General features: G+C 41.0%; 1 protein-coding gene across 1 annotated transcript in view; it reads left to right on the top strand.

Moving 5' to 3' along the window:
- LOC107107165 (plexin-A2-like) overlaps positions 1–12,556 on the top strand; it is a 552,061-nt gene that overhangs the window by 425,376 nt on the left and 114,129 nt on the right. The window contains exon 15 of the mRNA XM_015407422.1: positions 5,166–5,283. Within this exon, the coding sequence (XP_015262908.1) occupies positions 5,166–5,283 (118 nt within the window). The remainder of the gene's footprint in view (positions 1–5,165; positions 5,284–12,556) is intronic.

Genomic DNA, 12,556 nt, shown 5'->3' with positions numbered 1-12,556 from the left:
GGCCCTTTCAGCTGCTTGCAGCTCAGGTCAGTGGTGCTCACATATTGGAATTAACATCTATCTTTATTTATTTATTTATTTATTCCATTTGTATCCTGCTCTCCCTGCAAACAGGCTCAGGGCAGCTTACATTAACAGATATCAGGTACCACAAAATCCACATAAAAACATTTAAGACACTTTAAAATAGTCAAATAATCAAAGTGCTCACAGTAATCATTCCTTCGGTAATTAAGATGGCGTGCTGTATGATATAATAAGCTGAATTTCCAACGCATCGATCTTCCTGTGTCTCATGCTGGTATGGCTCGATCACCAAGCTGGGGGTCTGTAAACTTGGAGAGAATGGACTTCATAATGCAACAATCCTGGTCTGGGTTGTTGTTGTTTTAAGATGTTATATATAAATGCTAACCATTACAGAAAAAAATTTTGTAGAGAAGGCATACTATTTGGCTTATTCTCTGGGGAGTGCTTTATGGAGGTAAAAGTGGAATTGGTGCAGTCAGTAGATCTGACATGCTAGCAAATGGTGCATAGTGCAAGACAATACTTTATGAGTGTTGATTTGGAAAGGGCAGTATATTCAGACAATTACAGCATGAGACTTGGATTCTGCTTCCAGCTATAAGCATGGTTGCCAACTTTTAAACTGTTCCCACTAGTTGTCCTTTTGATATGATTTTTCCATGCAGCAAATACCAGGAGATATTTACCTCCTTGCTATGAAAAGTTTTGACTGCCTATTTCCAAACATTAAGTCTTTGCTAAAGAGACAGGACATTTTTCTCCTGATCAGTTGGCAACCCTAGCTCTAACCCACTTTGGGCAAATCTTTAAATTGCTAAGTGCCTTAGGTCTCTCTTCTCAGGAATCAGCATCACTATATTTATTTTATTGTTCTTGCCTGGAGTGCTGTGGGTGGCATAGCACTTGCAAAGTACCTTTAGATCCCTCGGTAAAAGATTCCATAGAAGAGCAAGGTAATATTATTATTACAGTAATGGTTTAAGGCCATGCACTAATGCCATTGTAAGCTATATTAGGCTAGTCTTTGCACAGCCATTAGGCTTTATACACTGTAGTATTCCATTTTCTTTTAGTCAAAGGAACAGGGGGAATTAAAATTATTCTCTTTTGATGATGGCATGAAACCTTGATTTTATAATCACAACTCTAATTAGAGCTCTTGAGCTTTCAAAGATTGTTAACATCATTAAAACATTTATCCTGGGCAGATAACAGCAAGTGTTAGCTGCTTTTTCAAGATGAATCCAGATAAAAAGTCTCTCTTAAGGGTTCTGTGGGCAGACTGGATTCTCATATAGTAATGACTTGCCATGTTCTAGCCACGCTATCTGCCAGCCAGCAATTAGGTTAATATTGGTTAAAGGCCACTTAACCCAATAATCAGCCCCCTATGGCACTTCCAAGAGCCTCATTTTATAACAGGGTACCTGTGGTTTCAGCCTAGATTAGCACTTCAGTTTCCTATCAGATCAACCATAATAATTAATATCACCCTTCTTTAATTTACAATTTGCCTGTGGATTCCATAACTGTGCATTATTATTAAAAGGTAGTAATTCTACCAATCGAAGAATTTAAAAGCAGGTATGCCTAGAGGCCTCTCAAAGATCTTAAATCTGACTCTGGAAAATATTTTTTTTAATGAACACTAAATAACTAAAGTTATATTATTTCGTACAGTAGTACTTTTTCAGGTTTGAAATCAGTGGTCCTTTCTTTCAAATAAAGGTGGTTAGGATAAAACTGAAAAGTTTTGAAAGCAACAAGGTGTGTACACTTGTAAGAACAGCAAACCTTTGAAAGGTGACTGTGGATCCATTCACAGGGGTGACATTGCATTTTGAGACTGGAAGTTAAGGAAACCTTTTCAGAGCACAGAAAATTGTGAAGCAGTTGCTTCACGACACACCCAGATTGCCTTGCGACTCACTGTGAGTCAATGCATATAGTGAGAGAGACTAATTGCCTCCAACAACTCCATGGATTGGCTGCCTGTCTTGCCTGTTCATAGCCAGCCATCTCACACATTAACATAGTGTTGCTTAGAGCTTGTGTGAGGAAATATGCAACATGCATAGACTGAACTCTGCCTTAAATCCAGGAAACAACTGCTTGATTTGTGTCTGTTGGAGCCTGTGTTGGGTTTTCAAGAATAGTCACTGTGCAGCTGTAGCATCCCGATACAAACAGCCAGTAGCCCAGAGGTGGGACAACCACTCCTGTAGGTGGGGCAAGTTAGTGCACTCCTACTTCCCTATCATGCATAGCCTATGAATCATTTACTATACCAGTGCTACACCTGCTTTCAGCAGCTCTTGCAGTGGTGTGAATTTAGGATGAGTTGTGTGCTGAGTGCACAGTAAAGAAATCATCGATGTGTCCTTTGTGAGTCATTCTCTGGGTATGATGTCGCAATAATTTGCACAGTTTTTAAAAAGTGAAAATGTCAGCATTTTCTATTGCAACCAAATGAAGCACCCATTCAAAGGTACTAGCTGGCAAAAGGAATTTTTGAAAACCTCTCCCCCACCCATTTCTTTTTCAGCTAGTCTATACACCTGCAATTTTCTGTGCCTGAGATGAATGGCTGTTCCCATTGCATTTTAGTGTGTGAGCTTGAAGAAAGCAACAGCCCTGTTTTGATCAGAGTGAGAAAGAGGCACACACATAATCCATGATTAATATGATGATGGAGAAGATCATATGAAGGATTTAGGTACCCACAAGAGGTGCTATGATTGTCCAAGGGCAGCATCTATATAGGGAGATTGTGCTGATATGCAGTGATAACAGACCTCACATTTGTTAGCATTTACATGTTTTGATGTTAAGCTTCTTTCAAGGATTCCATCTACATAGGGTGTTATAAGTTCTTTGTGGAAGAGGATTGACTTAAGTTGCAGAGAAAAGTAGGAGAGTGTGGGGATGTTGCTGACACTGTGCTTTCTGAGAATAAACAAGCCACCATCAGTGCATCTTGCATTATGCTGGTGCAAGAGAATGCAACCTTTTCAACTTAACAGAGCTCTTTCAGCTGGGAAGCCGAAATCAGTTCTGAACTCGGGTGCATAATAATGCTTCTTAAAGCTTTAAATATTAAGTCACAAAAGTGTATATTATCACAATGATTAACACTTCATTACAAAAGCTTAATTGGTTACATTAAAATTGGAATTGACAAATTGAAGCAATCCCCTTGTAATGGAGTCAAAATGTTACCACATCCCAAACAAAATGGAATAAGGCACTTAAGGGGAAATTAGTTTCTAGGTAAGGTCACATGACATAGATTCTGACTGAAGACTTGCCAATATGATATGTATCATAATAGTTTCATACAGGATAGACAAAGTTAACTTACCAAAATGGGTAGAGTTATACCTACTATTATATCGACAGTCATTGTCAACAGTAAGCTAATACGACACAGATGAATGGGGTGCATGGGGTGGTCTCGGCTGAAGCTTCCCCCTTTTGCATTTCCTGCAAGCCACTCCCCATCCACATTTCCCACACAAGTGCACCTATCTGTTTATGAGTAATGCTTTTTCAGCTGCTCCCTTTCTTCATCTATTCAAGTGTCCTGTAAATGAGGGCTAAACCAGATTTGGCATTCGACTGGGTCTGCCTCCAAAACTTGAAGGGGTGTTAAATTTTCTACCCTCTTTCTGAAATGCTGAGGTAGACATACCTGTGTTGTTTCTCCTCAGAAAAAGCTGTGTGTGGGGGGGTGTAGAGAAACATGTAACATAACACCGTGATGTGGGTGAATCTGCATAAGCATTATAGGGAGAAGGGTGAAGAAGAAATTGAAATGATCTTGCCAGTATTGTCAATAGTTCCATTAAGGTTTTGTATATATACTTTTGGATAAAATCTGAAAATAAAATATTTTTTTTAAAAAAATAGTTCCATTAAGGTAAAGGTTCCCTTGCTCGAAAGCCAGTCGAATCCGACTCTAGGGTTGTGGTGCTCATCTCCGTTTCAAAGCCGAATAGCCACGCTGTCCGAAGGCGTTTCCAAGGTCATGTGGCCGGCATGACTAAACTCCAAGGCACACGGAACGCTGTTACCTTCCCACCGAAGTGGTCCCTATTTATCTACTTGCAATTTCTTGCTTTCGAACTGCTAGGTTGGCAGGAGCTGGAACTAGAGATGTGAGCTCACTCCATCATGCGGCACCCGGGTCTCAAACTGCTGAACTACTGACCTTCCACAGCCTGCAGTTCAGCGTCTTAACCACTTGAGCCACCGCAGCTCCTTCAATAGTTCCATAGCAAACATCAAATCCTATTTCATGCTGTTACTGCACAGCACAATGTATTTGTAAGGAGAACTCATTGCAGAGAAGAGACATATGCACAATAGGGTTGCCTATCTGTTGCCCCGCACTCCCAGGAGCTTTGAAGACAGAGCAAAGGGTGGAAATGAAGTCATGTGATGTGTCAGGCGAATTGATGTCAGTGATGGAATTGATGGAAGTGATTTCAGCGCATCAGCTCTGGAATTCCTCCATGCAGTCATGCAGTATCATTTCTGCCCCCTCCCCAACATTTCTCATGCGTGCTTGGGCACAAGAATTGGGTGGGTGGGTTGAATCGCTGAGAAAATGTTATCACATACAGGAGCTGGTTTGGGATCTGATATGTAAGATAATTATTTCTCTTTTCAATGTTTTGACAACATTAACCATGTTATCTTTGAGTATGCTTGTATTGTGCCAGTGATGTTCCATTCCACTTGCCTTATGCTCTCAGAACTAGCAGAGCATTCTCTTGTGGTCACGTTTGCCAAATCTGTTATCTCCATCTTGGTGTCTGTTTCTGATTAAACTGGGGAATGCAACGAGAGCTGTTTCCTTAATGAACTCATCCTTTACTTCAAGGACTTCACACTTTCTTTGCTATGGGCTAATATATTTGCCAGTAGTGCTTTGCTTAGCACTCAAGTTTACAGCTTGCAATAATTACATCTAATTTTGACTCCCCCCCCTTAAATTAGTACATGGCAAAAAAAGAGAGAGAGAAGACTCCATAATTAGGTAATTCAGAAGATGAGGAAATAAGGCATAAAATCAGGAATATAGCAGCCTCTCTGCCTTTCATGAAACTCATTGTGGGACTTTACATTTTCAGAATCGTGTGTGAGATGGGACAGGCAGAGCCTGGAATCAGTTCTGGGCCTGCTCTTCTCTGCATTGGAGAATGCAAGGCAGAATTTGTGGCCAAGTCTGCACAGCATTACACATTTGTGGTGAGTACTAGCATAGCCACTGTGATGAGCTGATTTGGCAAAATCATACCCAATACAGAAATGACATCTCTTTATGTTCTGAAATATTAATATTTTAAGGGTAGCACAAGAATTTTCAAAGTGACAGAAATGGTTTATTATTCATGCTTTAATGCTCCTGCAAATATTTAGATTATGTACTGTATTCATGTTTAGCACACCAGCTGTCAGGATTTGTTTTCATTCCAGTTATCTTTATTTTCCATTTTATTAATTTGGGTTTGTCATCTGCTTTTCTTCAGTCCCTTTTTAGTCTGCTCTGTAACCTGATGGGCTCGTGGCTGTATTAAAGATTATGCCATAATAACTCACTTAGGGATGGTTCCACACCAATGCCAGTGGATGCCCTGGTAGAGTGGCTTCACATAATCAGCTCCATCAATTTCATAAGTTGTTTTTTAAAAGTTAAGGTACCACTCAGTGGAAGCATTTATTCTAGTCTAGGGCTGTTGCATTCATGTTGGCCCTTAGTCTGACATTTATTTATTTACTTCGTTTATAGCCTGCCTTTCTCCCCATTGGGACCCAAAGTGGCTTAGATTGTTCTTCTCTCCACCTTTTTTCTCTTCACAACAACTGTGTGAGGTGGGTTAGGCTGAGAGTGTGTGACTTGTCCAAGGTCATCCAGCAAGCTTCCATGGCGGAGTGGGTATTTGAACCTGGATCTCCCATATCCTTATTTTACATGTTCATGTGAGGAATCTCCTGAAACTTAAGATTTTGCAGATGTTCTGAGGAAAGTAGATGTGACTTTAGATGTATCACAGATTAGAGCACTGGTTCCCAAAGTGGGCCATACCACCCCCTGGGGGGCGCTGGAATGATCCAGGTGGGCGGTAGGAGCCTTGGGAGCAATTGGGGGGCATTGAATAAAAATAAGGGGGTGGTGGAAGCATAAAGAAATAAGAGCCAAGAACCTATATAAAGCAGCCTTTTCCTGCCTTCTCCTGGTCTTCTCTGGGATCAGTGAGGGAGGGGGAGGCGGAGAGGGGTCCCCACAGCCAATCACAGCCATACATTTGCAAATTGCAAATGCATGTGCACCCTTGTAAGGCTGGTGTTGCTGCTGGGCTATTGTGTGGTGGCTGCTGCTGGCCTCTGGCTTCAGGTCTTCAGCTGATGCTGCTCTGTCCCTGCTTTGGCCTGCCTGCGTGGATCGTGGTGGACTCTACCTGGGCTGAAGAAGTCATCTAAAAGGTAAGACTTGAGGGAAATACATATTATTTTTAAAGGAGGCTATTAGTAAAAAGACCTTTTAAATTAGTGTCCCTTTACTTTAGGTTGGGCAGCCTGCTTGGGATGGCTTTAGGTTACAGTTCTGTTGGGTGTGGGTTGACTAAGCCTTATTCTCTTGCAGTTAATAATTTTGAGGGAAGGTTTTAAAAGTTTGGTTTGCATTTAAAAGAATTTCTGTTGGATTGTTTTTTTAAACTAATTGTAGTAATTGTTTGTTGGTGTGGTGGGGGGTTTTCCTCAATGTTTTTAATTTTGTGATTCAACTTTTGTTATTGGTTGTTTAAATATTGTAATTTTCTGGTTGATTTTTAAATATATTTCTTGAGACTGTACTGCTGTGTGCCTCAAAGAATGCCAAATTCTTTGTAGTCTGCAGAAGTTATGTAAATGGAGCACATTTAATGGGAAAAGCCAAGGACTGCAAATTCTGACTCCCTTGCACTTGGCTTGTAAGATTCACTGAGACTTGGTTGCATGCTTTGAAGCAGGGCTTTGCAGCTGGGAAGCCAGACGTTAAAGTGGAAGTTCTTGAGAATCTTCTCTTTCTATTTGGGACACAGCCATCTGATCAGTGTGGTACAGTGTTTAAGTGTCAGACAAGGGTCTGGGAGATCTGGGTTTGAATTCCTCCTCTGCCACTGATAAGTAATGATTTCAAGATTAAAGAAATGGGGGTATTGGATTGCTCTTTGGATTGCACTATGTAAGCTGCCTTGCACCTAGTGTGGGGGTGCAAGAAAGTAATGATTTCCAGCTATTTCAAAGCTGGCTTTTCCCCAACAATTCATGTGTGTGTGTGTGGGGGGGTGTTATTCCCCAGTGGTGGGAAGAACTATAATTCATGCCCACTGCCAGTAATATTAATTAATTGTTTTATAAATAAACACAGAAATTTTATTTTTTTACAGATATCATGGCTGAACCTAAGAAAAAATGTAGACAATATAGTATTCAGTATCTGAACTATGGCTTTATTCAGTCGCCTACAGACAGTACATTACCGATGTGCCTGATCTGCCAAAAACTTTTATCAAATGAAGCTATGAAGCCTTCAAGATTACAAGAACATTTGACAAAAGTTCATGCTGATAGGAAAGATAAGGATTTATCTTATTTTCAAGCACTTAAAGAAAACTTTTTGAGACAGCCGACATTGGCAAAACTCTTTTCAATAGCATCCAAACAAGATGACGATGGGCTGCATGCTTCTAACAACATTTCGTTACTGATTGCTAAATTAGGACAACTGCATTCTGTTGGGGAAGAACTAATTCTACTGGCTATAAGCAGAGGTCATTTCGGGGGGGATCGCGGGGGAATGCAGTTCCCCCAGGTGAGGTACAGGGGGGCGGGGCACATGACGAAGCCCCACCCCCTGCTTCCGGCCACCCCGCTTCCAGCCCTCATTCAGCCAGGAGGAGGCAGGAGAAGAGGGAGGGTAAGTTGCTTCCTCCCCACCTCTCCCCACCCCTGCCTGCCTGCCTGGGGCCAGGGAGGGCCTTGGCGGGGCTTCCTCGCACTCCCGCTGACCTTGCAGGTCCACCGCCGGGCCCCTGATTTCAGGGGGTGTGGCATATTCTAATGAGTTATGCTAATGAGTTCCCTTAGCTCTTTTTCTACGAAATGACCCCTGGCTATAAGTGAGGTAATACACACCATGCTAATCAAGCCAGCAGTTGATATTACCATACAAAATTTCTTTGAGCAATAACACAGTGCAATGAAGAATTGATGAAATGGCTCAAGATTTTGAAGACTCATTATAAACTGGGATTTAAAAACATCCCAGTTCTCTATACAGCTTAATGAGTCAACTTTGGCAGGAAATTAAGCTTTGCTTTTAGTATATGTGCAATTCAAAAAAGAAGGAAAAATTTGCTAAGAATTATTATTTGCTAAAAAATTGCAATCTGATACCAAAGGAGATTCGATTTCATGCATTGGAAGAGTTTTTTTAATGAAAAAGAAATTTTCATGAGTAATATATTGTCAGTTGCTACTGATGGTGCTCCAGTGATGATGGGGCACTACAGGGGGTTTCTTGCATATTTTAAAAAAGTGGTTACAAATGTATTCACTGTACACTGTGTCATTCATCGTCAACATCTAGTTGCCAAAAATCTGAGTGAATGCCTACATAGGTCATTATATTATGTCATTAAAGCGGTCAACAAAATCAGATGCAATTCACTGAATGACAGATTGTTTGGACAACTTTGGTCCTGTCCATACAAGGCCTTTTGAGCCGGGAGCGGGACGGAACAGGGGCAGAGCAAACGGGCACAATCCCACGGCAACATCTGGGAATCGTTGCCTGCCCGTCCCTGTTCTGTCCCAAACGGCGATACCGTGCTGTAAAAAAGAACCACCTACCTAGGTGGTTGTATCCTTTCCAGCGCCGCAAGCCGGGCAGTTCGGCAGCCTCCCCCTCCCATCGGACTTTCCTCCCCAGCATCTGATCGTGCCGGGGACCGATGCACCGTGGATGAGGGGATCCGTGGGATCCTGCCACGGCGTCTCAAGTTCGGTGCGGCTCTGCTTAGCCGCGTTTCAGCTGTCCCGTGTGGCAGCAGCCTTTGTACTGAAAACGATGAAGAATTCAATCACTTGCTGCTTCGTACAGAAGTTTGTTGGCTATCAAAAGGTGCCTGTTTGGATCGGTTTTATAAACTCTTTGACTCAGTGCTAGAGTTCTTAGAAAACAAAGATGATGCTTTACGAGCCAACTTGATTGATGCCAAAAAAGACATAGCTTATTTGACAGACTTGTTTAATAAATTTAATGAAACAAATCTCCAGTTCCAAGGTGATGAGCTGAACTTAAAACAAAAACTGTCATTTCTGCATTTGTGGCAAAACTACTTCTGTACAAACGAATTTAGGATGAGGGGAATTTAGCCAGTTTCCAAATTTGCTTACCTATTGTAAGCACTTGGAGGCTATCTATTCTGACTTTAATCAACGATTTGAAGATATTCTTAAAATGAACATACCCAACTGGGTTTTGGACGCTTTTTCAAGTACAGGCACAGAAGAATCTCCAGAATTACAAGAAGAACTTATAGAAGTAACAACAAATGAGGAATTTAAATTTAAATTCAAAGATGGCTACCAACAGTTCTGGCTGCAAAAGCAGATACCTACACTTTATCCTGGATTACAGGCTATAGTACAAAAGTTTCTAATTGCATTTCCTTCAATATATTTAGTGGAACATGGGTTCAGTGCGGTCACAAATCTGTTAACTAAAAAAAGAAACTGACTGCAAATATCTAATTGTGGTGATTTGATTGCTGCTGACAAAAATGGATCCAAACATTAATAAATTGATAGTAGTACATCAGGTTCATCCTTCTCATTAGGATTATTTTTAATGTCACTTGTTATTTTTATTTTGATATTATCTTTTGTATCTTAATTTTCTGTGTGTATGCAAATGTTACTATGGTTGATTTTATAAAATACTTTTATGATTTCGAGCTTCAAAGTGTCTTATTTACAACATCTTTCTTTACTGTGTGCAAATTTGTCACTGCAACTTTTTGTCCACTTCTTGAAGGTAGATTTCCAGGGGGGCGCTGAGTAATTTTTTTTCTGAAAAGGGGGCAGTAGGCCAAATAAGTTTGGGAACCACTGGATTAGAGTAACCCAGCATGCATGCATGCTACTCTCAGATTCTTTCAAAGGCTGCCATGTCATGAGGGACCTGTCTACCTGTCATTAGCTAGTTTTGACATCTAGTGATCTGGAACCTTGTGTAGGTTTACTGCAAACCACCCCTTCCTGCTCAAAGAGCTTACATTCAATGCTGCTAATGAATGTGATATACTATTCATTTTTTTGACAAAAATGACCCGAGCTGGCACTGTAAGATTATTATGTATGCCTGCCTTGCAGAGGGGCCGACACTTAATGATTGCAGGTGTCTTCTGTGCCAAAGCATGGCTTTAACAGTGGATTTGCCGTAGTGTTGAGATCTCCCTGTGTACTATCCTGGCAAGGAGAAGTATCATGTTGGTCATAATTTCCCTCCTTTTTCACACTGGCAAGAATAATGAGAGCCCTTGTTACTCTGGGACTTAATTAACTAGAATTAATCTATGGAGCTGCCTCTTACCATTCTGTTTTGTATGTGCTCAGAACACTATGGAATAGTTTTGTCAGGATACAGTACTGAAGACATGACAGGGTCATTCTTTTATCACTTACTTTTTAATAGAAAGTATATCTGATTTATTAGCACTCTCTTACATGCAACATATATACACACCATAAATTCTTAGATTTTCTCCTGTGACTTGCCTTGATGTACAAGAGTTCCTCTACATTTAGGAAGCAAATGGATGCTAATTCAATAGAGTCTCCATCATCCGTTTAACCCAGAGTTCCTCTTTGCGGTCTTCCATTCTTGGACTAATCATTGCTCCCTTCCGTTATTTCATTATGAAGCATGTTATTCATATGCTTGCAAGTGACACCTGAGGCTTTTCTGCATCTCTGTTTTTGCCTAAGCAAGGCATTTTATCGACCCTTGTGGATTTTATGCTGACTACATGCTAGTGCTGCCCAACAATACACAATTTGTGAAGTAATTGATAGATAAATTAGGTTTTCACCTGCTTTCTCATCACTGTTATAAGCAGAACAGTGGAATGGAATTGGGCTTTTGTTTTAGAGGTGGACTTGTTGCAAAAACATTGGCTCTATCAACAGTCTGCTAGATGGAGGAAGTCCAGATTTCAAGTTACCATATACCCTTGTATTTAGGATTGGACTGTTAATATCTCTGGACACCAGCTGCTTCTTAATATCAGGGCTGCTTCAATAGCTGTTCATGGAGGGAGACCTCCATTGGTCACACACAAAATCCATACGCCGAAAGAGACTCACTGTATTTTGTGACCTTTGTACTGTATTAATAATGTACACTCCTTGCTCCTGCCACATAAAAGTAAACAAATTAATAAATTTAACAGTTGTCTCAAATCCTAATGGCCATATTTTTAAAGGGCCAGGCCTCGGTTTGAGGGCACATTCAGGCACATTTTTGGCCACCTGAAAGCCCTTCCCCCGTTTACTCCATAGTTCAATTTACTCCATAGTGACTATGTAAGGCAAGAGCCCCCAGGCTTCTTGAGCTTGTGGGTATATTTTGGAACTTTGAGTACTATCTCAAAATGGCTGCCACAAAAGGCAAAGTCATACTCCAAACTGCTGCTGTAGAAGGCAAAGCTACTCACAATACCTTGCTTCTCACTTTGCAAAAGAAGAACAGAAAGGGAATAAAAATAAATGAATGAAAGCACCAGAGTAGACAGAGAAGAAGGCTGGGGAATAAAAAGCAATGAAGGAAATCACAAGAGGGGAAGATGGGAGAAAAAGAAGTGGGAATAAAAAGATGGAAAGCCTAAAACCTAATTTTGCAGTGGCTATAGTTGCTGTTAGGCAGCTGTGGAAAACCCTTCTTTTGTACAAGGGCAGTCATTAACAAGCACTGTCTTACAATGGCCCTGCCCACTTTTTAAAAAAATTCAGTGTATACTTCCCTTCCCTTCCCTTCCCTTGGTACACTTTTCCCCATACCTGCTATTCTCCAATATTTTTGGGAGAAAGAGCTGTCCACATATGTTAGCACACTGTCAGGATGAGCAGGTGCACATTTTCAAAGGTCCTACCCATATTGAAACTATTTTCCTTCCCTCAGTCCCTTATGGCCACCGTTTTCCCCACTGTGTCACTGGGGGGCTTGGAGGGGGGAACTTTTAAAAATCAGTATGCTGTGATGCTATAACAATTACTGATTCCAAGGCACAGGAGAAAAAGTATGCAAAATCACAGCTGACAGAGGAAAGTATACAGAAACCTCCCAAGTGGAAGCTCTACTGCCAGTGCACATGCTTTTGCATTCTCAGTGGCACTGAATGCAGAATGGAGAATCCTTATTGTGTGGATGCAGCCTGAATCTGTCATTATGATATATTCAGCTGTATAATAGGAA

This window comes from Gekko japonicus, unplaced genomic scaffold, assembly GCF_001447785.1.
Source record: "Gekko japonicus isolate JY-2015 unplaced genomic scaffold, Gekko_japonicus_V1.1 scaffold322, whole genome shotgun sequence".
Lineage (NCBI taxonomy): Eukaryota > Metazoa > Chordata > Lepidosauria > Squamata > Gekkonidae > Gekko > Gekko japonicus.
The sequence above is the reverse complement of the archived record's forward strand: the minus strand, read 5'-3'. Positions and strand labels throughout refer to the sequence as shown.